This window comes from Schistocerca gregaria, chromosome 6 (genome assembly GCF_023897955.1).
Source record: "Schistocerca gregaria isolate iqSchGreg1 chromosome 6, iqSchGreg1.2, whole genome shotgun sequence".
Lineage (NCBI taxonomy): Eukaryota > Metazoa > Arthropoda > Insecta > Orthoptera > Acrididae > Schistocerca > Schistocerca gregaria.
The window spans coordinates 336,056,173-336,083,240 of record NC_064925.1 but is presented as its reverse complement, the minus strand read 5'-3'; the positions used below and the strand labels follow the sequence as shown (position 1 = coordinate 336,083,240).

Below are 27,068 nucleotides of genomic sequence, written 5' to 3'. Positions count from 1 at the left end.
CACTGATGTTGTTTTTGTTATTATATGCCTTCGCTGTCTTGTGAATTATTTTGATGAAATTCTTTATTTTCCTTTGAATTTGGTTTTCAGTTTTAGAAGTTTTGCAGACATGTATCTACCCCTTCTATCTCGTTGAACTGCAAGTCATCCAAAGCACTTTCAAACTTTGAGTTCAATACTGGACCTTCTACGTCTCCTATCTTCACATCCATTTCTTATTGTATCATATTTCAGGCTTTTCCTCCCTCTCACAGAGGCCCTCACTGTACTCTTTTCAGTATATGCTCTTTGTTCTTAGTTTAACTGTGGAATCTCTTCTACAGGGCTGTATAAATTCTGTGTGTGTGTTTTATTTATTATGCCTGTCTACCGGCACTTTCCTGCTTGGTAAGTCTTGGAATCTTTGTTTTTAATATATTTTTCCCATGTGGAAGTTTCTTTCTATTTTATTTACATCATTTCTTTTTAATAGCATTTTTATATTTCTTTCATCACTCAGTTGGAGTCTTTCTTCTGTTGTCCACATTTTTTTCACAATTACATTTCTAGCATGTGTTTTTTCCTGTCCAGCTTCTGTAATTACCCTCTGCAACAGTACATTATCTCAGTAACCACAGTATCAAAGAACTTCAAATGCACATCATTCTTCAGTATTACAGTGTCCCTTTCTTAAACTTGTGCCTACTCTGTATCAGTACTAAATTATGCTGCTTGAGATTGTCTTACAATCTAATATCTGAGCTTGGAATCTCTAGCTCACCATATTGAATCCAGCTAATATCTTTTTCTCTCTCCTGGTCATTTCCAAGAACACTTCCTCCTCCTCCTCCTCCTCTTTTGGATACGTTCTTCCTCTTATATTTGCTATTACTACCAGAAATTTCTTGGAGAACTCAAGAAGTCTTTCTCCTCTCTTATTCCTGTTCAGAACCCATAGCTCTGACTTCTACTCTTTCTGTATTACAGTGTTTCAGCCACTAATGATCTCTATATTTTCAGCTATTCTTACATACTGAATTACTAATTTCCACTGAAGAGCCAGAGAAACCAGTACACCTGCCTAATATCTTGTAGGGCCCCCGCAAATATGCAGAAGTGCTGCAACGCAACATGGCACGGACTGGACTAATGTCTGAAGTAGTACTGGAGGGAATTGATACAATGAATCCTGCAGGGCTGTACATAAATTGAATAGAGTATGAGGTGGTGGAGATCTATTCTGAACAGTATGTTGCAAGGCATCCCAGATATGCTCAATAATGTTCATGTCTGGGGAGTTTGGTGGCCAGCAGAAGTATTTAAACTCAGAGGGATGTTCCTGGAACCACTCTGCAGAAATTCTGGCCATGTGGGTTGTTGTATTCTCCTGCCGGGTTTCCCAGTCTGTCGGAATGCACAATGGACATGAATGGATGCAGGCGATCAGACAGGATTCTTACGTATGTGTCACCTGTCAGAGACATATCTAGATGTATCAGAGGTCCCATATCACTCCAACTGCACACGCCCAACACCATTACAGAGCCTCCACCAGCTTGATCCATCTGCATGATACAATTTGAAATGACACTCATCCGACCAGATAACATGTTTCCAGTCATCAACAATCCAATGTCGGTATTGACAGGTCCAGGCGAGGTGTAAAACTTTGTGTTGTGCAGTCATCAAAGGTACATGAGTGGACCTTTGGCTCCGAAAGCCCATATCGATGATGTTTAGTTGAACGGTTCACACACTGATACTTGTTGATGGCCTGGCATTGAAATCCGCAGCAAATGGGAAATGGTTGAACTTCTGTCATATTGAACAATTTTTCGGTGGTCGTTGGTCCCGATCTTGTAAGATCTTTTTGCAGCTGTAGCGATGTTGGAGATTTGAGGTTTTAGCGGGTTTCTGATATTCACGGTACACTTGTGAAATGACTGTATGAGAAAATCCCCACTTCATCACTATCTGTGAGAAGCTGTGTCCCATCACTCGTGCGTCGACTGTAACACCACATTAACACTCAGTTAAACCTTGATAATCTGGCATTGTAGCAGCAGTAACTGATCTAACAACTGCACCAGACACTTATTGTCTTAGATAGTCGTTGCCGACCACAGCACCATATTCTGCTTGTTTACATATCTCTGTATTTGAGTACGCATGCCTATACCAGTTTCTTTCACACTTCAGTGTAATTTGCTCATATTCCCTCTATCTCTCTCTTTCTGTGTGTGTGTGTGTGTGTGTGTGTGTGTGTGTGTGTGTGTGTGTGTGTGTGTAGGGATGGGGAGGGAGGGTGGGTTGGCTTTGATTCTGATGGGAATATTCGAATATTCTATTACTGAACTGTTCATGGTAACACACTCCTGCTCAACCATCCTATTCGCAAAGAAACTTACCCTTGTTATACTACTTTCTGGTGCTGTTGATATTACCGATGTTTCTCAGAGCAGATATGCTCGTCTTCTTTTCATAAAAAAAAAGTGCATAAGAGTGACAGTGTCGTTAGAAAAATGAGTTCTAATGTTTGTTTTGGACTTCAGTATGCCATAGTGCTTAGCGTATTAGAGTCACATTTGAGAGGAGTGGTTGTTCAAATACTCAGTGTGCCCTCCAGTATTTTTATTATTTGCATTTTATCTTTAACTTTGGGCTCCCTGCATCTGAATCTGCATATATTAGATGCCTTTGGGCAAAGAATGCACATGCTTCGGGATTTGGTCAACACTTGTAAGTAAGCAATTCATTGGTACAGTAGCAATTAAAGTCTTTATTGTTGTGTGTCGCCTGTCATTTTGTAGTTTTTATGTGAATTTCTGCGATTTAAACATACATATAACTAAAGTTTGAAACCGGTAGTTGCTCCGTTCAACGAAGAATTGAGAATTATCATCTGCATGCAGGAGGTGGCATTTACAAACTTCACTTGTCTATCCTCCTCACAGTAGCCTGTTAGGTGTGCAGAGGGAATTCCCTCCATTTCCTTTGGTAGTATTGTGTGAGATCCACCTTATACCATTTTCCTCCTGTGGGTCCGAGGGTTAGAATAGGCCCGAGGTATTCCTGCCTGTTGTATGAGGCAACTAAAAGGAGTCTCCTACTTTTCGGTCTGATATGTTACGGTCCCTTTTTAGGGTCTGACCACCCACTTCCAAAATTCTACAAAAGTGCAGGCTATTTGGGGAAGGATGCCTTACTTGGTGCTCCGTATATCCATACTGCGATTAGACCTCTGCACCTCTTACAGTAATGGCTCTGCAACTCCACCCGCAGTTGAGCTGTTTGGGTGAGCACACCATCCAGGTTACATCATAAATTGTCCACGGTCCTCTTTTGCCCCCTTGACAATATTGGATTTCTTGTACCCAATATCCAGCATGGGTAGCCAGTCTGTCATGTGGGGTCGTCATGTACCCTCTTGGTTGTAGCCCCCTGACAGCAGAGAGAATGCACTGCTGATGCCTGAGCTTCAAACTCCCCACGTACACCAAGAAGTAGATGCCTGTCTTCTGGTTGGCGCCTGTGGGGAGAGCCCATGATTGGAGTGGGTGGCATCAGGGCAGATGACCCACAAAAAGTGGACCAAGTCATCTTTTTCTGGGGACCAAATGCTCCCAGCATCTCTAAGAAAGGCAAGGTTGAATACAATGTTGAGACATATGACCCCAAGTCATTCCCCTCCCTAACTACACCATGGGATGAACATAAGGCTGCAGACAGAAGAGAGCTGTATTTGCTTCATTGTCCAGTGTGCAGCAGAATTGGTAGGGCTCCTTTCTGGCTACCAAGCCACTCTTTACGCAGATCACCTGGAGGATAAGTTTGGGGACGTGGCTGCGCTCTCTAAAATATGCAATAGGTCAGTACTGATTCAGACAGCGTCCCCAACTCAGTCCTGGGCATTACTTGCATGTGAGAAGCTGGGTGATATTCCCATTTCGGTCACCCCACATAAAAGACTCAACCTGGTCCAGGGGAGTATTTGTTATTACGACTTCCTGTTGCAGTCCGACAATGAGCTGCATGCCACTTTAGAACGTCAGGGTGTTCACTTCGTCTGGCGCATCATAGGGGACCTAAAGACGACAGGGTTGCTACCTGTACCTTCATATTGGCCTTTGAGGGTGATTCCTTACCTGAAAAAGTCAAGGTGATGGTCTGTGGATGTGACATCAAACCAATTGTCCCTCCCGTAATGCAGTGCTTTACTTGCTGTAAAGTCAAGCACGTCTTCCCGGTGCCATTCCAGCACCACATGTCAACACTGTGGACATCCACTACATCCAAATCCCCCCATGGGGCCCACAGCCCCTTTTGTGGGCATGTGTGTGGTGTGCATGTGACCCCGAGCTATTGCAGTCTCCTTCCTTCTTCCCGGCTGCATTACCATCCCTGTTCCTTTCCTTCCGTCGTTGCTCTTTTTTCCCTGCCTCCTCCTTTCCCTCTTGGTGGACTTCTTTATATCGACCTGGCTATCCTCCCGGCTTTGTTTTGGTATGTGCTATTGTTTAGTTTGCTGTTTCCATCTTCTTTTCGGCATTTTTGGCCCCCTATTTGGGTTTGATCCCCATCTCCAAAGTTTTCCGTTCAGTGTGAGCCATTTGGGGATGCACTCCCTACCTAATTTCCATGGTGCAGGCTCCACTCCCCCTCCCCTCCCTTTTCCCAATGCACCCTGGCCCCCTTCCTGCTAGGTCACCAGCACAGTAGGCAGTCTGTGTGGTGGGGCTGTTAAGTACCCACTTGGCTGAGGCCCCTGACAACACAGGGATCACACTGCTAGTACCTGCACTATCTCTGAGAGTGATAGTAGACATGACACTCCTTCTTCTGATCCTTCGGCATTCCCCTCCCTGGCCACCCCTGGGAAGGAGGTCAAGCTTGCCGGGTTGGGTTGAAACCTTTCCCTTGGTACCTGGTTTGTACCAGGACAGATAGCAATAGTTTTGCCATGACCAAGTTTTTGATTGAAGATAAGTATGGCGAACTGGAATCCATGAGTAAAATGCGGTCCGCTTCATTGCTCATAAAGACATCTTCTGCTGCCCAATCTGCAACACTGCGTGCTTCTGACCATCTCAGTGACATCCCAGTCTCCATCGCATCCCACCAATCTTGAACTCGGTACAGTGTATCATTTTCTACTGGAATCTTCTTCTCCAAACTGACAAGGAGCTCCATGCAAACCTCGAGCAGTGAGGAGTCTGATTTATCTGCCGTTAACAGCGAGGCCCTACAAACAATCACACCAATACGGGCACCTTTATCCTGGCGTTCGAGGAGGATACCCTCCCAGAGAAGGTAATGTGAAACTTTACATTCCACCACCTATGAGACGCTTTAAATGCTTACAGTTTGGACACGTCTTCCCACTGCACTAATGATCCTCTCTTTGGTGCTGTGGGCGCCCCCCCCCCCAATTAGGGGAGTGCCTGTGCTCCCCCGCCAGTGTGCATCAGTTGTTGAAAGTATGACCAGCTCCATCCCGTTCCTCTAACTTCCACTTTTGCTTCAGTTACATCCATTCCCCCCACCTACCCCCTCCTCTTCCCAGCCCCGCCCCATTCGCCCCACACCTTCTGCCTCACTCTCATCTCCCACTTCCCTCTCCCCCTCCCCATCAGGACCCATACCCACCCCTTCAGTTGCTGCTTCCCCTCCCCCACCGGGGAAGCGCTCCCCTTCTTTGGCAGCTGCTGGTACTGGAGCTCCCTCCTGGGACTCCTCTTCCCGGCACCCCCTGAAAGGTGATCTTCAGCTCCACATCGTAGTCGTCCGATCCGAAGCCGGTGGACGCCAAGATTGGCAGGTGTAATTCCTTGCTCGACCTCACTGCAGTCTGGCCTTCTCTTTCTTCACAAGAGAAGAAAAAGAAACACAAGAACAAGGGCAAAGCCCCTCCGGTACCCCCTGAACTGCCGCCTTCCCCTCCTCCAGCCAATGAACCAACAGAGTCTGACCCCACCTATAAGGACATTACCCCATCCTTATCAGTGACGGATGGCGACTCGACGGCGTGACCGGCTCCAGTCCATTCACTTCCCATTTGGGCACCAGCTTGAGAATCCTCCAGTGGAATTGTAATGGCTATTTGCATCACCTCTCAGAGTTGCAGCTGGCCACTCCAATCATAATATGTAGTCTCTACATCTTGCCTGACAGGCCGCCCATATCCCTTGCCCTAACCACTTTTCTTCAACAGATCCATTCTCCCTTCCTGCTTCTAGGGGACTTAAATGCCCACAACCCTCTTTGGGGTAGCACATGACTACTGCCCTGGGCAGGACAGTTAAAGCTGTTCTGGCAGGGCTGGACCTCTGTCTCCTAAACACTGACGCTCCCACACACTTAAGTGTGGCACACAGCACTTTCTCTGCCATTGACCTCTCCGTCTGCAGTCCCGTCCTTCTTCCCTCCATTCAGTGGGGTGTCCACGATGACTTATGTGACAGCTATTATTACCTGATTGTTTTGACCTACCTTCAGTATGTCTCGCTCAGTCACCCTCCCAGGTGGGCCTTCTCTAAAGCTTATTGGGGTGCCTTCTCCTCTGCTTCCATCTCCCCTGTACTACCACACAATAATATTGATGAGTCTACACAGACTTTGACTGCCACCATTCCTGCCGCAGCTGTTTCAGCCATCCCTTCTTCCTCGGGTTCCCCATGTAGATGATGATCCCTTGGTGGACTCTGGAAATTGGTGGAACCATAAAAGACCTCCACCGTGCTCTTCAACGCTTCTAGCGGCACCCTTCTACTGCTCTCCTTCTGTTCTTTAAACGATTCCGTGCCCGGGCCCGTTACCTAATCATATTTCAGAAGCGGATTTGCTGGGAATGATGTGTGGCAAGCCATAGGACCGCACACCCCCTCTCCACAAGTCTGCGCAAAACTCGGGCAAATTTTTGGCTATCGTCCTCCTACCAGCGTTGCACCAATTTCTGTGCATGGTGTTGTCCTTACCCATCTGGACTTCGTCGCAGAGCATTTCGCTCAACACTTTTCCCAAGCTTCTGATCGACTCATTATCCGCCCATATTCCTCCTCCTTAAAGAGCACTCAGAATGACTGCCGTTCTCTTTCATTTCTTGCTGCTTGGAGACTTATAATGCCCCATTTAGCATGTGAGAATTCGCCAGCACCCTCGCCCTTTGTCCCAACAGGGCTCCTAGACCAGATCGGATACATAACCAAATGTTCCAACACTTATCGGTGGCTGGCCACCACTTTTCAACCGTCTGTGGAGTGGGGGGTATTTCCTACCGAGTGGCAGGAAAGCTATGTTATTCCAGTGTTGAAGCCTGGGAAGCCACCTCTATCCTACTAAAATAGGATAGCTACTGTCCAATTAGCCTTAACAACACCCTTTGCAAGTTCCTTGAACACCTGGTGAGTCTGCGGCTGTTTTGTATCCTTGAATCCCACGACCTTTTGTCATCGACTCAAGGTGGTTTTCGCCATGGCTGCTCTACGGTGGATAACTTAGTCCACTTTGAGTCTGCTACCCGGTTGGCATTTGCCTATAAGCAACACCACATTGCATTTTTCTTTGACTTGCATAAAGCTTATGACACCACCTGGCGACACCACAGCCTCACCACTCTTCACGACTAGGGCCTTCGTGATGCTCTGTCCATTTTTATCCGTAACTTTCTTTCTTGTCACTGTTTCCGGGTCCAAGTTGGTTCCTCCTACAACACTTCCCATCGGCAAGAAAATGGGGTTACACAGGGTTCTGTGCTGAGCGCTCCTCTCTTTCTCATCGCCATTAATGGACTGGTGGCGGCTGCTGGGCTGACAGTGTCCCCCTCTTTGTATGCTGACAATTTTTGTATCTACATTGCTTACTCCATCAGGCGCTGCAGAATGCTGTCTACAGGGGGCAATCTACCAGGTGCAATCTTGGGCCCTCTCCCATGGCTTTCAGCTTTCGGTGGCCAAGTCGTGTGTCATCCAGACCTATTCCTCAATGGCCAATCCCTCGAGGTGGTGGACCCCGCGGCGGCGGCCACGATGTGGGCGTACCATGACTGTCCACATTCAGTTGCTCTTTTCTGAGCTCCAACATTTCCCTTTACCACCTCTGTTCTCTGCTCATGCACGTACCCCTCTGTGATGCGTTCTCGGTCACAGCTTTGTCCTGATATCTCCATCAATTCAAAGGATTGTATACCTCCAGAGGCGCTTCGCCACCAACACTTCCCACTTCTCCTCAGTTCATTCCAGGCTTCAGAAGTGATTTATACTGTTCAGAAGTGATTTATACTGATGGCTCCATGGTTGCTGGTCACACCGGTTATGCTTACACCTATGTGAGACACGCGGAAATTTGTTCCTTGCCAGATGGCTGTAGTGTTGTTACTGCAGAATTGGTAGCCATCTTGCACGCATTGTACCATGTCCGCTTCTGCTCAGGACTGTCCTTCACCATCTGTAGTGACTCCTTGAGCAGTTTGCATGCTATTAACCTGTGCTTCCCTCGCTACCCCCTTTGTCATAGCTGTCCAGGACTCCCTTTCTCCTGTTGCGCAGTGTGGATGCTCAGTCGTTTTCATTTGGACTCCAGGTCATGTTGGGATCCCTGGCAATGAACTTGCAAATTGACTGGCTCAATTGGCTAATAGCGGGGCATCTCTTGCTATTGGCATTCCAGAAAAATACCCTCGCTCAGCATTATGTCATCGGGGACTTTGGGACCTTGGAATGCAGAATGGCACACACTTTCTTTGCCGCAGAAGCTCAGGGCGATAAAGGATTCTACAACTATGTGGTGGTCCTCCTTACCGGCCTCTCGTAAAGCCTCTGTCGTTCTTTGCCGGCTTCACATAGGCCATATTTGGCTGACTCACGGTTATCTCCTCCATCCTGAGGACCCCCCTCTCTGTCATTGTGGATCAATATTGACTGTGGTTCACCTCTTACTGGACTGTCCCGACTTAGACACCCTGTGCCGGACTTTTAGCTTTCCTGATTCGCTACCCCTGGCATTGCTGACAGTGCCTCAGCAGCTGATCTAGTTTTACAATTTCTTACAACTTTATTTAAGGGTGGGACCTTCAACCTTATCGGTGGGTGGAGGGGATGGCAGGCCGTCTTGCTCCCCCCTTCACCCCAGTTGGACTGGCTTCCACTGGGCTTGGTGGTTCACCTCCGCCCTCTGCCTTTCCACTCCATTCTTTATGGGGTCTGTTTTATCTTGAGTGTGTCTATTGTCTACCTGTGTTCTTCCTTCATGCCCCTGTCATTAGTCACTTTCTTTCCCTCGTCTCTTTGGTCCCTTTCTCCAATCCAACCAACCAACCACTGCATCCAAATACTCCATGTGCCTCTCCTCCCACTTGTGTCAGCTGTGGAGAGCATCACGCTCCCCGATTGCTGGAATGCACAGTACTCCAAAAGGGGAGGAAAATTATGGAGTAAAAGACCCTGGACTGGATGACTTAGAGACAGGCTAAACTGAAATATGGAAGGCTGCACCACATTTGATCGTTGTAGTCTTATGCTGCAGCCACGACAATGTCCCCCTCATTAGCGATGACACTCTCCTTGTCTCAGCATTGTACAGTGGGCCCTCAGGGCCATCCATCTACATCCCCCTCCTAGTGGTTGGGGGCACATCTTCTTATGTTGCTCCCAAAGGTTCCCCTTTGGGATCACCGCCTCCCACAAATGCCGGGGACATCAGTCCACTCATCCTAGCCAGAGAAGCAACAATCTCCTCTGGCTCCCCTCACATGGAAGAGGTCCCTTCGGACTCCTACATTCCAAGCTCTCCTCCTGTCCAAAAGTGGACACCAGTCAGTGGCTGAAGGAGCCACAAGCTGCTGGTTGAATGGCTTCCCAGTCTTCATCTGTACCTGAAGCTACTTCTGAGAAGCCCTCCCTGCAAGCCCCTAAAGAGCAATGAAAGGGCAAACAGTCCAAGAAGAATACTGTTAAGAAACATGAAACTCCATTAGCACCCATGCCACAACTCCCTACCAGTTCCCCGTCCGAAGACCTAGATCTCGTCGACACCTCAGCTGCAGTGGAAATCAGTGTGGCATGGTGGAGACAGCGTCATCCTCCAGTGGAATTGTGGCGATTTTTCCCTGCGCCTGACTGAGTTATGACAACTCTTACGCGATACACCTTTCTGCACTGTCCTTCAGGATACCTAGTTTCCATCAATGTGGACACACACCTCCAGCCCCCCCCCCTCCCCCTCCGTTCATGGCTATCTGGGATTCTACAAATATTGTACTGACCATAACAGGATGTCAGATGGAGTCTGTCTCTAAGTCCATACCTCTGTGTAGAACGCACCTGTGCCACTTCAAATACCTTTATAAGCTGTGGCTGTTAGAGTGAGGGCAATGCAGGAAATTACCACCTGTAAAATCTACCTTCCTCCAAATGGTGGCATGCTGTACCATGTATTTGGCTGCTCTTATTTCCCAGTTCCCCCACCTTTCCTACTTTTGGGTGATTTTGACGCCCATAACCCTTTGTGAGAGGGAACCAAGATTGCTGGTCTTGGGAAAAGTGTTGAGAATCTACTAATTCTACTTGACCTTTGCCTCCTAAATACAAGTGCCCCTACTCATTTCAGCGTGGTGTATGGCACATACTCGGCCGTTGATCTCTCCATTTGCAGTCCCGCCCTTCTACCATCTATCCACTGGAGAGCTCATGACGACTTGTGTGGCAGTGACCACTATCTGTTCTTCCTGTCCCTCCCCAGTGTCACTTGCCCAGATGGGCTCTTAGAAAGGCTGACTGGGATGCTTTCAGCTCTGCTACCACTGTTGAACCTCTGTTGCATTGCAACAATGATGTGGTGATCCAGACCATCATTACTACCATTGTTGGTACAGCTGAATTGGCAATCCCTTGTTCCACAGGTTGCTCCTGCCGGAAGACAGTGCCTTGGTGGTCACTGGAAATTGCTGCAGCCATTGGAAACCCTAGGGGGGCCCTCCAGTGTCATAAGCGGCATCCGTCCCTGGAGCACCTCATTGCCTTCAAACGGCTCTATGACCACATCCGTCAACTCATCAGACAACGGAAGTAGGAGTTTTGGGAATGATACATCTCTACTATTGGAACACGCCTCTCCATCCCATGTTTGGACCCTAGCTCAGATGTCTTTATTTATATCAGACCCCTGCAGGTATACCTGCAATTTCCACAAATGGAGCTGTATATACTGACCTGGACATAATTGCAGAGCTTCTTGCCAAGCATTATGCTCACACCTCTGCGTCTGAGAATTACTGCCCCATCTTTTGCCTCCTAAAACGGTGGGTGGAAAGACAATACCTATCTATGGTTCCAAGCCACCCTGAGCTGTATAGTGCTCCGTTCAGTGAGTGGGAATTTCTCAGTGCCCTTGCTGATTCCCTGGACACATTCCTTGGGCCAGATGGCATCCATCCCCAAACGATTAAACATCTGTCATTGATTACCAGTGCCACCTCCTTGCCATCTTCAGTCGCATCTGGAGTGATGAAGAATTCCTGTTGCCTTGGTGAGGAAGTATCATCGTTCTAGTGGTGAAAGCTGGTAAGGACCTGCTAGATGTGGATAACTATCGTCCTATCAGCCTCACCAGTGTTCTGTGCAAGCTGCTCGAACTGATGGTGAGCTAGCGGTTGTGTTGGCTGCTTGAGTCTCGGGGCCTTCTGGCTCCATCCAAGGACAGTTTCCACCGAGATCACTCCACCACTAGCAACTTGGTATAACCGGAGTCTGCCATCCGAATGGCTTTTTCCTGCCGTCCACACATTATGGCCATCTTTTTTGACCAAACAAAAGCCTATGATGCCACTTGGCTATACCACATCCTCGCTGCTCTGCATGAGTGTGGTCTCTGGGGCCTGCTCCTGATTTGTACGTGGGACTGTTTATGGGTCCACACTTCTGGAGTTCGAGTTGGTGCTTCACACAGTGCACCCTATATCCAAGAGAACGGTGCCCCACAGTGCTCTGTACTGAGTGTTCCACTCTTTTTATTGGCCATTAATGGTTTCACAGCTGCAATGGGATCCTCAGTGTCCCCTTTCTTTTATGCTGATTATCTTTGTATTTCCTTCTCCTTCTCTTCTATTGGTGCAGCTGAATATCGACTGCAGGAAGCCAAACGAAAGGTGCAGTCTTGGTCCCTCACCCATAGCTTTAAGTTTTCATCCACGAAGACTCGTCATCCACTTCTGTCGTCATTGAACTGTCCATCCACATCTGGAACTTTACCTCGATGACCAACTGCTTAACACAGTGGAATCTTACCACTTTTTAGGCCTGGTCTTCAACACCTGCTTAACTTAGATTCTCTATCTTCATCAGCTTAAGGAAAAGTGCAGGCAGCATCTAAACATTCTTCAGTGCCTGAGCCACACTTGACTGAAGTGCAGATCGCCCTACACTGCTGCAGCTGTACAAAGCCCTTGTGCTGTCCCGTCTTGACTATGGGAGCCTGGTATATGGTTCAGCATCACCCTCAGCATTGCAGCTTGTGGGTCCTATACACCACTGTGGAGTTCAACTTGCAACAGGAGCTTTCTGAACAAGCCCAGTGACAGCCTGCTCATGGAAGCTGGGGTTCCTCCATTGTGGATCAGGTGAAAACATCTCCTTCCAAATTATAATGCCCAAACTTGTAGTTTGCCTCAACATCGGAATTACTGTCTCCTTTTCCCCAACATGGCGTTTCATCTCCTACAACAGGGGCCCAGATCGGGGATTCCAATTGCAGTCGCCCTTCTCACTGAATTTGTGTCTTTCCCTATGCCACATTTCTTCCAGGTCTACTCGTGTAAATCTCCATAATCCCAGCCTTGGCCACAGCTTTGTCTGAACCTATCACACCCCACAAAACACTCAGTTCCTCCTGAGGTCCTCCGCTGCCAATTTTTCTCTATTCTTGGTGAGTTCCAGGGTTCAGAAAGAGTCTACACTCATGGCCCAGTGGTCGATGGTCATGTTTATTCTCTTATACTCATGGTGAACATACTGAACAGTGCTCCTTGCCGGGTGATTTGCAGTGTTTTCACTTCAGAGTTCGTAGCCATCTGTCCTGCTCTTGAGCGTACCCCTCCTGCACAGGTGAGTCCTTCCTCATCTGTAGTGACTCCTTAAGCAGCCTACAAGCTCTTGACCACTGCTTCCCTCATCATCCTTTGGTAATGACTATCAAGGAGTCTATTTATGCCCTCAAAAACCATGGTTGTTCAGTGGCCTTCATTTGGACCCCAGGACACATCGGAATCCCAAGAAATGAACTTCCTGACAGGCTAGCTAAACAGGCTACCAGTAAACCGACTCTGGATATCAGCACGCCGAAGACTGATCGCTGATCGGTCTTTCACGGTTAAGTTTTCAGGATCTGGGATACCTAATGGCGCACTCTCAGTACACTTGTTATCAAGGAAACAACGAAGTTGTGTAGGTCATCCATGTGAGCCACTCGTAGGGACTCTGCATTAGCCATACTTGGCTGACTCACGGTCACCTTCTCCATCGCAAGGACCCATCTCAGTGTCACTGTGGTTCCCACATGACTGTGGCCCACATCTTGTTGGACTGCCCGGTTTTACACACTCTGAGGTGTTTTAACCTTCCCACCACACTGCCTATGGTGTTGGGAGACAATGCCTCAACAGCTGATCTAGTTTTATGTTTTCTTCGAGAGATAGGTTTCTTTACTCAATCTAAGCATAGGGGTCTGGCCTTCTCTCACAAGCCTCCCCTTTTTTTTAGCTCTTCCTTGCTCTTTCTTTACTGTTTGTTTGTCTTTTCTCTGTTTGTGTTTCTTTACCTTGTGTTTTTTGGCAGGAGTTTTAGTATGTTACAGAGTGGCTGGTTCATCCTTTTTATTCTTATGATCAGCAAGCCCAGGCCATCTGCTATATTATTTTATAATAGCTTCCACTGCTTTTTTTCCCTTTTAGTGCTCATTTTCCCGTTTTTGTTTGGTTCTGCCCCCAGGGGCTTGGCATTCATTTGTCAGGTACGGGCTTGGTGACCCTGGGTTCCTGAGCTTGGGACTGGTAAGCGCCAGTCCTCTGTCACCGTAAGCTCTGGGCATGCTTCAGTGACCACCATGTGGCGTGGTGGTTTAACACTGTGTGTCTCATGAAACGGGGATCTTGGCTTGACCACCCGGATTGCAAGGACGGAATAAACCTCTACATGCTGATCGGATGCATAGCAGTTGAGATGAAACAGTCATTAGTGGGCAGCTTCTGGGGAACCTGGTGCACCTCAGTTGTATAAGGCTTACTCAGGCATGTGGGGCTCTGTCTGAGTAGACCCTTATTTCCGTAGCTGCTTGTGAGACCAAAATGGATCCTCTGAAGTTTTCTTTACCCCCTCCTAGTGAAAAGGGTGGGCTGCTAGAAGCTACCAAGACCCAGCCTAACAAGAGGGTTCATGTAGCCAGTCCTTCTCATTCAATCACTAGTAACAGAAGGCGTGCTGTTTTGCAGAATGTGTTTCTTATAGTTAAAAGAAAAGAGGGTTTTTTTTTTGAAAGAGTTTCAAAACCTGCAATGGGACCCTGTTGTTGAAACATCTAGCTCCCAACAAGTCAAGAACCTTCCGGAAGCTCAATGCGTCAGGGAGTATGCGACAGAACCTAAATTACACAACACCTTGAACTACAGCAGAGGCATTGTGATTGCAGGGATCTAGTTGATATTCCCCGAGAAGAACTGAAAGCCGAATGGTACCAGGAAGCCATTTTTGATGTGCAACGTGCTATGAAATGGGTGGATGGCGATCTCGTAAAGTCAGACTCTTTGTATCCTCACTTTTAACAACAGCAAACTACCAGAACATGTGAAAGCATGTTTCCTAAGCCTCAGTATTACTGCTTTATTACCCAATTCCAGAGCGGTGTTTTAAATGCCAGCATTTTTGGCATACTACTCTGGGCTGTAAAGGAGAAGCCACTTGTGGGAAATGTGGTAAAGCTGCCCGTGACGGAGTTGGTTGCTCCTCGCCTCCAAAGCCTGTGTCATCTGCTTTGGAGATCACCCTGTGTGGATCAGGAACTGCAGAGTTTTCTTTCTTTTTTTTTTTTTTTTTTTTTTTTTTCCAGGAGCGGAAGATCGAGGAGATCAAAACAACAAAGCACATCCCATATGGTGAAGCCAAGAAGTTGTACAATTCCATGCAGCCACCCACATTTGCTGCATCCTTTTCTTCCATTCTGAAACAGCCAGTCCTGAACACTGATGCCAATACACAAAAGGAGGTTGCTACTGTCCGCACTAGCACCTGCGTTTGTCAATGCACATGTGCTGCTGCAGTTCCTTTGAAGCCTGTCCCCCTCCCACCAAACTTCATACAAGGCTATGGTTGTTGACATCATGGACTTTCTTGCCCTTCCGCAGGTGAGGTCTTGTGCACTGCCCAATGCTGCTACACCCCCTACCACTTCTGAAATAGTGGCTCCAAAGCCACCTGAGACCAAAAAATCGAAGTCAAAGAATTGCCCACTGAAGGAGACAGGCAGTACACAGTCCAATGATGTCGATGTCATTCTATCTGGCGTGTCTCTCAAATCTTCTTCAGAGTCCATGAAGGTTGATGTCGGACTGGGGCAATCATCTCACCCCAAAACTGAGCCTCCATCCACTATGGGCTCCCCTTTCCGGCAGAAAGTCAGGATGAAAGTACTACCATCCTGATAGATGACTCCCATTATACAATGGAACATGAATGGATTCAGGACACATGTGGAGGAACTGATACTCCTTGCGGAGCAACGTCCCTTGTACTTGTGTTTACAGGAAACACATTTAAAAGCGTCTTATGCTCCTGTACTAAGGGGCTGTACACTATATCACAAGGATGACCTGACTGGGGAAAGGGGCAAAGGAGGGGTTGCCGTGTTCGTCGATAATAGGCACCTCTCCTCTGCTCTCCCCCTGGATACTGATGTGAAAGCAGTTTTCATCCACATCGGAGGCTTACAGTTTGCTCTCTTTATTTACCGCCACTGGATGCAGTACACGCTGAGGCTCCCACAGACCTTATGGAACAACTCCCCTGACCATTTCTCCTCATGGGAGACTTCAATGCCCGTCACGTCCTGTGGGGCTCAACCTCTACTTGCCCTCAGCGTCGAGTCTTGGAGAGACTTCTGACATCTCGAGAGCTATGAATCATAAACACTGGTACTCTGACTCATTTCTGTGCTCCTTCTTGGTCATTCTTAGCCATTGACCTATCTCTCTGCTCTCCATCCCCCACTGTCTCTGTCCACTGGGAGCTTATTGATGACCTCCATTCCAGTGACCAGTTTCACATCTGCATTCATCTACTGGATTGTGTGTTGCTATAACAGAAGCCACCAACACGAATGACAGGCAAGCTAACTGGATGCTGTTCAGCCAGTTGGCTGCGTTTGAACACTGAGACAGCATCCAGGAATGGGTGATCACATCACACATATGATATATCATGCTTCTGACCTACCCATATCAAAGTCTTTGAGCCATCCGGGACAGGCATACACCTCTTCGACAGTTTAAAAGCCACCCAACAGTGGACAATCTCACCGCCTTTCGAATCGCGAGAGCCGAGGCTCGCTATGTCGTTAAAGAGAGCAAAGAACGGTCATGGCGGGAGTTCCTGGACTCCATCAACAGTTCCACTTCTTCCGCAAAAGTATGGGAAGCCATTCGGAGGATTTCTGGTACACACAGCCGTTTATACCGTTAACAGCAGTGCTGAAACTGGAGTGCCTCCAAACAACACCCAGAGACATTACACAGATGCTGGCCAAGCATTTTGCACAAACTACTGCCAATGCAAGCAAGGATCCAGTGTTTCGTCGCTACCATACGCAGTAGAGAGGTCAAAGTTGGACTTCATGTTCAACCGTTCTGAGGCCTAAATTACCCTTTCTTAATGTGAGAGCTCGAATAGGCACTGACTGAGACTTACGACACAGTGCCCGGTCCTGACCACGTCTGCTACTGCATGCTTCGACATTTGCCAGCAGTATTGAAAGAAATCCTCCTCGAATGTTTTAATCTAATATGGCAGACAGACAACTTCCCCAACTTGTGGAGGGAGGCAGTTCTGATCCCTCTCCTCAAAGCAGGAAAGGACCGCACATGTCCCAGTAGTTATCAGAGCATTGCCTTAACTAACTGGTTACTGGTTACTGAAGAGACCCAGACTGATTTTAGATTTGTTGCGGTACAGCAGAGGCAGCATTCTTCCTTCCATTTTTAATGTGGTATTTTCTACCATTTTATCTGAGCTCCACAACCATGTAGCTGTTTTTATGGCGGATGGCTCTAAGCAGGGTGACTCTGTTGGTTGCTCTGTCATTTTCCCGGATCATGTCCTCAATGTCAGACTGCCTCCCGAAGTAACCATCTTCGACGCAGAATTATATGCGATCTTGCAGGCCCTGGAGCAGATGAGATATTCTTCCAGTGTTAGACTTGTCGTCTGTTCAGAGTCTTTGAGTGCCCTTTACTCTCTCCAATGTTTGTACCCAGCAGATAAAGTAATCCAGACTATCCAGGACGCCCTCCTCCAACTACAGCTGCTGGGGAAGGAGGTGTCTTTCTGCTGGGTACCAGGACACGTGGGAACTGTGGGGAATGAAAGGGTGGATTGAGCAGCCATGGAGGCATGTCATGATCGTCAGGTCTTCCAGTGTCGATGGTAAGATGAGTGGCTAGAAGAGAACGACAACAAGCACCGTATCGTCAAGCCCACAACTCGGCCGTGGAGAACTTCCTTCCAACCACGTCGATGGGAGAAGGTCCTTCTTACTCGTCTTCACACTGGCTGCAGAGCTATGACGCATGGATTTTTATTCCGGCGGGAGGACCCTCCAATGTGTGGTGCTTGTGGTGTGCAGATCCTGGTGTGCCACATTTTATTGGACCGCATTTTATTTGCTGACCAGTGGACTGCGGCAGATCTGCAATCTATTTTAAGTAATGATCAAATGAATGTGGTTCGCAGTTTAAAGTTTTGTGAATTGTCCAACATTTCTAACAAGATTTTGGGGACATGTTTTTAATGTGTCAACAGAGTGGCTAGCTCACCTAGTCACATTTTGCTGTGCTTTTGTTTTAGGTCTCCTGTGTTTTGTTTTCCCTATGTTTTAATTTCTCGATTAGCTGTCTACCTTCCTCATTGGTTTTAGTGCATGTGAGATAGTGACTATGTGGTCATTCCGAGGGCATGTGTGTTTGACAATTTTTACTTCTCCACATTCGTTTGTTTTAATAAGCGTCAGGGCGCTGATTACCTTGCCGTTGGATGGTTTTCCAAAATCACTTACAGTAATTACACAACTGGTTCCTTTGAAAAGGCTGCATCTGGTTTCCCAATCTGTGTCTATTGTAGCTAGCATCCCATGTTTTGACACACTCATCAACAGGATGAGATGGAAGAACAATACTGAGTACTGTCAAACCTAACACCAGATGTGTATCATTGTTCCTGTTGTGACGGAATTGTGGAACGATAGCATTTTACAACATTGTGGCATTAAAGAGGTTGCAAATCAAGAGTTTCACTCTTAAATCTTTTAAGGATTCAAATCTGCAACTGACTGGAAAATTGTGTAAAAGGTTATTGCTTTTGGAGTATTGTATTAAAGAAAAGTAGGTGCTTCAACGTACATCCTAAATGTAAGTGGTGTTTGTGTCTTATGATACATCCATGGCTTAATGCAGTGGTTTCCCAAACATTTCTGAAACCATTATGCCCGAGTGCAATCGGGTATTAGCTTATTAGGTATTCCCCCCCCCCCCCTCCCTCCCTCCCCTCCCCTCCCCTCATCAATGTTAGTGCCTGGCTAAACTTTAGAATGAACAGCAATTTTCTTTGAATGCCTTCATTTTAAATAAACAATGAACTAGTGAGTCTCTGATACAGTCTGTACTGCTTGTTACTAACAACCCCTTTTTATAGCAGGATGAAGCAATTTTCAGTGTATCGCAAATGTTACTTACAATTTCTTCTCAGAAAAGAAAGCTAACTATCCACTGTGAGGGTAGACACTTACAACAAAATTTAATTCTTATATACCACTCATCTTCCTAGTGGCTCTCGCGTCACCCACAACCTACACCCCCATCTGAAATCAACCAGATTAAAATGTTGCACTATACTTGGGTCTACTGTGCGTAATCACTTGAATGCTGAATTTCTTGCTCCTCAACTGAAAGAAATTACCACTGCCAATAATAATAATAATAATAATAATAATAATAATAATATTGCATAGGCTTTACAGCAGTGTAGTAGCTGTTAGATTGTTACTGCGTTGTTGTGCTTTCAATTAAACTGTTTACTGTAAAAGAAAGCATTGTCTATAGTAGGCTGTAATTATTCCTTCATTTGTTGTGAGACTGGCCAATTTCGGCCCTTTAAGTCAATTTTCCAGCACTTACTCATAAGAAATTCACTGTATGCATTATGTGTTGTGGCATACAATCAAAAACACCATTCCAAATCTTTATCCTTACATCTGCATCGTAATCTGAGATCAAAAACATCATACTGGAAGCAAATAACCATTTCATCTCATGGGTGAACTACAAGATTGCCACATTCAGACAGTCTGAATTTCACAAAATTGTGAACTCGCATTAGAACAAAATAGTTCATTTCTTGTTGCAAAATGAATAATGAAGCAATTTCTAGTCCATTGTAAAACTACCTACAACTCTGAGAAGACATTTTCATGTGATATTTAAGCATGTGTGCTATATATGTCTCATTTGTACTGTCATTGATGCATGGTGCAAAGTGCAAAGTATGTGTGCAGTGGATGGCCTATATGAGGAATATTTACATACAAGTGTTTTGCAAGTTGTAGCCTCAACTATATTGCATCATGGTAATTATTGGTAACTTATGTAATTAGTATTTCAGGCTTACAAAATAGTGGTAATAGTAACAAAATTTTAAAAATTTCGTTTCATGATCATAACACAGTTGAGTCCCCCTAGAAAATTACATTTAATCCCACAGAGGGTAATTACTCCCAGATTTGGAACCACTGGTCTAATGGGATACCTAGCAGCATTCCTATAGAGTAAAAGTATGCTTTCTTGTGCATAGAAACTTACACCACAAGTAAAAATGCAGACAACTGTTGATTTAGAACTGACCACTGTTCTATCTCCCCCCCTCCCCCCCCCCCCCCCCTCTCCGCAATGAACCATGGACCTTGCTGTTGATGGGGAGGCTTGCGTGCCTTGATGCAGATAGCCGTACCGTAGGTGCAACCACGATGGAGGGGTATCTGTTCAGAGGCCAGACAAATATGTGGTTTCTGAAGAGGGGCAGCAGACTTTTCAGTAGTTGCAGGGGCAACAGTCTGGGTGATTGACTGATCTGGCCTTGTCACACTAACAAAAACAGCCTTGCTGTGCTGGTACTGCAGACGGCTGAAAGCAAGGGGAAATACAGTTGTCATTTTTCCTGAGGGCCTGCAGCTTTACTGTATGGTTAAATGATGATGGCGTCCTCTTGGGTAAAATATTTCGGAGGTAAAATAGTCCCCCATTCAGATCTCTGGGCAGGGACTACTCAGGAGAACATCATTATCAGGAGAAAGAAAACTGGCATTCTACGAATGAGAGCGTGGCAAGTCAGATCGCTTATCGGGCAGGTAGGTTTGAAAATTTAAAAAGAGAGGTGGATAGGTTAAAGTTAGATATAGTGGGAATTAGTGAAGTTCAGTGGCAAGAGGAACAAGACTTTTGGGTCAAGTGAATACAGGATTATAAATACAAAATCAAATAGGGGTAATACAGGAGTAGGTTTCATAATGAATAAAAAAATAGGAGTGCGGGTAAGTTACTACAAACAGCATAGTGAATGCATTATTCTGGCCAAGATAGACACGAAGCCCACGCCTACAACAGTAGTATAAGTTTATGTGCCAACTAGCTCTACAGATGATGATGAAATTGATGAAATGTATGATGACATAAAAGAAATTATTCAGGTTGTGCAGGGAGATGAAAATTTAATATTGATGGGTGACTGGAATTCAATAGTACGAAAAGGGAGAGAACGAAAAATAGTAGGTGAAAGTGGATTGGGGGTAAGAAATGAAAGAGGAAGAGACCTGGTAGAATTTTGCACAGAGCATAACTTAATCATAGCAAACACTTGGTTCAAGAATCGTTAAAGAAGGTTGTATACATGGAAGAAGCCTGGAGATAATAGAAGGTATCAGATAAATTATATAATGGTAAGACAGAGATTTAGGAACCAGGTTTTAAATTGTAAGACATTTCCAGGGGCAGATGTGGACTCTGACCACAATATATTGGTTATGAACTAGATTAAGACTGAAGAAACTGCAGAAAGGTGGGAATTTAAGGAGATGGGACCTGGATAAACTGACTAAACCAGAGGTTGTAGAGAGTTTCAGGGAGAGCATAAGGGAACAATTGATAGGAATGGGGGAAAGAAATACTTTAGAAGAAGAAAGGGTAGCTTTGAGGGATGAAGTAATGAAGGCAGCAGAGGGTCAAGTTGGCAAGAAGACGAGGGCTAGTAGAAACCCTTGGGTAAAAGAAGAAATATTGAATTTAATTGATGAAAGGAGAAAATACAAAAATGCAGTAAATGAAGCAGGCAAAAAGGAATACAAACGTCTCAAAAATGAGATCGACATGAAGTGCAAAATGGCTAAGCAGGGATGGCTAGAGGACAAATGTAAGGATGTAGAGGCTTATCTCACTAGGGGTAAGATAGATACTGCCTACAGGAAAATTAGAGAGACCTTTGGAGATAAGAGAACTACTTGTATGAATATCAAAAGCTTATATGGAAACCCAGTTCTAAGCAAAGAAGGGAAAGCAGAATGTTGGAAGGAGTATATAGAGGGTCTATACAAGGGCAGTGTACTTGAGGACAATATTATGGAAATGGAAGAGGATGTAGATGAAGATGAAATGGGAGATATGATACTGTGTGAAGAGTTTGACAGAGCTCTGAAAGACCTAAGTCGAAACAAGGCCCCGGGATTAGACAACATTCCATTACAATTACTGATAGCCTTGGGAGATGCAGCCCTGACAAAACTCTACCATCTGGTGAGCAAGATGTATGAGACAGGTGAAATACCCTCAGACTTCAAGAAGAATATAATAATTCCAATCCCAAAGAAATCCGGTGTTGACACTGTGAAAATTACCGAACTATCAGTTTAATAAGTCATGGCTGCAAATTACTAACACGAATTGTTTACAGATGAATGGAAAAAGTGGTAGAAGCCGACCTCGTATTGGAACACGTGAGGCATTACTCACCCTACGACTTATCTTACAAGAAAGATTAAAGAAAGGCAAACCCACGTTTCTAGCATTTGTAGACTTAGAGAAAGCTTTTGACAATGTTGACTGGAATACTCTCTTTCAAATTCTAAAGGTGGCAGGGGTAAAATACAGGGAGCGAAAGGCTATTTACAATTTGTTCAGAAACCAGATGGCAGTTACAAGAGTCAAGGGATGTGAAAGGGAAGCAGTGGTTGGGAAGGAAGTGAGACAAGCTTGTAGCCTATCTATGATGTTATTCAATCTATATATTAAGCAAGCAGTAAAGGAAACAAAAGAAAATTTCGGAGTAGGTATTAAAATCCATGGAGAAGATATAAAACTTTGAGGTTCGCCAATGACATTGTATGTCTGTCAGAGACGGCAAAGGACTTGGAAGAGCAGTTGAACGGAATGGGCAGTGTCTTGAAAGGAGGGTATAAGATGAACATTGACAAAAGTAAAACAAGGATAATGGAATGTAGTCAAATTAAGTAGGGTGATGCTGAGGGAATTAGATTAGGAAATGAGACACTTTAAGTAGTAAATGAGTTTTGCTATTTGGGGAGCAAAATAACTGATAATGGTCGACGAATATAGATTTAAGTGTTACGAAGTTGTTTCTGAAAGTATTTGTATGGAGTGTAGACATGTATGAAAGTGAAACATGGATGATAAATAGTTTGGACAAGAAGGGAATAGAAGCTTTCAAAATGTGGTGCTGCAGAAGAATGCTGAAGATTAGATGGGTAGATCACATAACTAATGAGGAGGTATTGAATAGAATTGGAGAGGAGAGAAATTTGTGGCACAAATCGGTGGGTAGGACATGTTCTGAGACATCAAGGGATCACCAATTTACTATTGGAGGGCAGCGTGGAGGGTAAAAATCGTAGAGGGCGACCAAGAGATGAATACACTAAGCAGATTCAGAAGGACGTAGGTTGCAGTAGGTACTGGGAGATGAAGAAGCTTGCACAGGATAGAGTAGCATGGAGAGCTGCATCAAACCAGTCTCTGGACTGAAGACCACAACAACAACAACACTGTTCTATAAGACTTTTGGATACATAGACTAGTATTGATATATTGTAAAACAGTTTGTCATTCATGCTGTCTGCCTTGTTACTCTTACGTATTTTGTTTATCCATGCAGATACAGTGGTTTAGCAACTACAGTAAAACGTTGGCATCATATATGAGATCCATTGGTGATAATCATGGATTAAATTTGATGCAAGATCTGAAACCACCAAAATCTTTATACATTGAGGTAAGTTTATAGGGTTCATTTAAATTTCAGAACTCTTTAAGTGCATTTTATGTAAAAATATCTACACATGTTGGCACCTCTTTTGTGCATAAAAAACTTTTCACTATTTTATGTGTACAGGTCCGATGCCTTGTTGATTATGGTAAGTTTGAGCTGGATGATGGTGAAGTGATTGTCTTGAAGAAAAACAGCCAGCATCTCCTGCCAAGATCACAGTGTGAACCCCTCATTCGACAAGGAATACTGCAACATCTATTGCATTGATGAATGATTGATATTGGATATGTTTTGTGGGGAAATAAATCAACTACAATCTTATAAATTTTCATCCAGATGTGCTGGGCATCTGTATGGGAAATTTTGGATCTTGTATCTACAGTTGAGTGGTATATAATGGGCACACACTTTGTAAGTGTAATTTTATGTTTTAGTTTGTTGGTGGGTACACTTCAGCTGTTTAGGTTGTAAAGTTTTTATGTCAAAAGGTAATTACAAATTTTTGTTGAGTTTTGATTAACACAAATAAAGTGTATTATTTACCAACATTGTATTTGTTCAAGATTATTCTTGGAAGTAACAATATAAGATGTCCATAACATGCAGTTAAAAAAAACTTCAGTTTGTCTGAATGTGGGCTAGAACACGTGAAGCATAATTCAATGAAGACAAATTCTATTTCATGATTGGAAGCTGACTGGAAGCCACTTTCTAATGCTCCTACCTATATTATTTCTGATCTACAGCTATAGTTCACAAGCCATCCTACATTGTATGGTGGAGGGTACTTTGCGTAGCTCTATTACCTACTAATCTTCAACTAAAAAATATAATGAAATAAGCAGCAGCTGTACAACTCCCTGTCTTTGTGCATAACTGGAGTGTTAAATATTTATTTCTCTTTTATAATGTGCTAGTTTTTGCATTGCTGCATTTTTTAATAAAATTATTTCTATGTACACTGATTTGGAGGAGGCGGGGGAGGGGGTGTGGGCACATCTGAAGGATGATATCTATTCAAATTTTGCACCAATACCATAAGAGTGGCGTTAGCAGCATCACTATGAGAGTGAAAATCAGGTTTGCTTTAAATGCATGCTGTAATTGGGCTATAAGAAGCTGGATGTTACTTCTGCAACTTTGCAGATACAGTTGGCAGGAATGTACATGAATGCTGGCTGTGGTGATCACAAGAAGATGCAGTTGCAAGATTACTGGGCTCTGGGTGACCATGTTGCACTGCTGAGAGGGAAGACCATTGTGTTCAGCGTACAGTATTAGTGTGTCAAAATGCATCTGCAGCAGTAATTTGAGCAGCAGTTGGCCCCACAGTGACACATCAAACTGTTACAAATCGGTTATTTCAAAGACAACTTCAAGCTAGATGCCATGAGCATGCATTCCATTGACCCAGCCACCACTGACAGTGACTTTAGTGATGTCAAGCGAGAGCTCATTGGAGGGCAGCTTGGAGGTCTGTTGTGTTTTCTGATGAGAGCTGGTTCTTCCTCGGTACCAGTGATGGCCGTGTGTTGGTTAGAAGAAGACCAGCTGAGGGTCTGCAACCAACCTGTCTGCATGCTGGACACACTGTCCTACACCTGGAACTATGGCCTGGGGTGCGATTTTGCATGACAGCAGGAGCATTCTTGTGGTTATCCCATGCGACCTGACTGCAGATTTGTACGTATGTCTTGTCTTTCAACCTGTTGTGATGCCATTCATGGACAACATTCTAGGGGGTGTTTTACAGCAGGGTAATGCTCTCCCATATACCACTCTTATAACCCAACATTCTCTACAGGGTGCCAACATGTTGCCTTAGCCTAACTGATCGCCATGTCTGTCTCCAGTTGAGCACCTACGGGATATTATTCAATGACAACTTGAGCATCATCCCCAACTAGAATTAACTGTCCCTCTGTTGACCAACCAAGTGCAACAGGAATGGAACTTCATCCCATAAACTAATACCCAGCACTTGTACAACAAAATGCATGAATTTTTGCGTGCTTGCATTCAACATTGTGGTGGTTACACTGGCTATTAATGTACCAGCATTCCATATTTGCAATGGCTTATCTCACACATTGACCTATGATCACATAATGTTGATCACTTAAATATGTTACCTACACAAATGTAAGCCTGAAATTTCATTACTTTAAATTCATTATTTTTTGGTGTTGTAATTCTTTTTTATCAGTGGTGTATATGGAAATAGTGCCTCCAGTTATTGTATTTCATTTTCAATATGTATGGTTTATTTTGTTTGTCCTCTTCATACTAATTAGGTATTGTAATAATATATGACTCTGTTTACTCATCAGGTATATCATTATCTAACTACTTTTACAGCCAAATTTTCTTTGCCTTTATTTCTGCTAAGACTATGGACTAACTTACCCTCTTTGATTTCCTTAATACTTGAAAGATTTGGTGGTTATTGCTGAGACATCAATTATCTACAGCCGTACGAGGCACTTCTCAGTAGCATTTTAATGTTGTAATCATGAGTTCATTTGCTCAATTCACATTAAATGGTGCTTTTTTCATATTCTTAAATCCCTAGATTTATTGTCAAATTGAAATGGTAATTAACAGTATTTAAACATAATTCTTTGTTTTGTTCGCAATCAACATGAGAATGCAGAATCAGAATTGATATTCAGCAACAAGACTTGTAAATTCCATCTTACAGCCTAAACTGTGAAAGCTATAAAATATTAAATAGTGTTATTGATGTGTAAATTGTTTCTGTATTTAACGAGGTGCTGCGCATTTTGATACCAAATTTTAATTTATTGTCTATACTTTCATTTTCATGTAATTGGTAGTTGAAAACAAGAAGATGTAATTTTTATTGAACAAATGTGATTCAGGATTTGTTAATTAATAATACAAATTCATTAATAATTGCAGAGTAAAAGTCTAAAAAACTTAGTGAGAATCAAATGAGCATCCTTTCGCATAAAAGGTGAAAACTCCATATGTGGCTCTCTTCTAAATGTGCAGTTCTTTTTTTTTTTGTGTGTGTGTGTGTGTGTGTGTGTGTGTGTATGTGTGTGTGTGTGTGTGTGTGTGTGTGTTTAAAAAAAATGGATAATGAACATAAGTGGAAATCACTTTATGGAAAGAGAGAGAGAGAGAGAGAGAGAGAGAGAGAGAGAGAGAAAGAGAGAGAGAGAGAGAATGTAACACACACACACACACACACACACACACACACACACACACACACACACACACACAATAATGTAAATGGTCTGCATATTGCCATATACTGTATGTGAGATGCAGTTATGTTCAGTATCTGCCCCCTCCCCCTGGTTAAAAACAACCACATTCAGAAGATACAAGATAGTATCAGCGTCTATGTATACATTGGACTGGCTGTAAATGTGTTTTAAAGAAACAGTGTGATAATTATTGAACTATATGAAATAAAATCATTGTAACTTCGGAACGGTCGACCTGCAGTTTCAATGCTCAGTCGGCTGTGGGACATAATGG

The 27,068-nt window shown here is 44.6% G+C and overlaps 1 protein-coding gene across 1 annotated transcript in view; it reads left to right on the top strand.

Annotated features, from left to right (window-relative positions):
• Positions 1-26,462, top strand: part of LOC126278301 (DNA replication complex GINS protein PSF1-like) — a 44,579-nt gene extending 18,117 nt beyond the window's left edge. Inside the window, exons 5-6 of the mRNA XM_049978314.1 lie at positions 23,442-23,558; positions 23,679-26,462. Coding sequence (XP_049834271.1) covers positions 23,442-23,558; positions 23,679-23,822 — 261 coding nt within the window. The 3' untranslated portion in view covers positions 23,823-26,462. The remainder of the gene's footprint in view (positions 1-23,441; positions 23,559-23,678) is intronic.
• Positions 26,463-27,068: the final 606 nt, after the last annotated feature.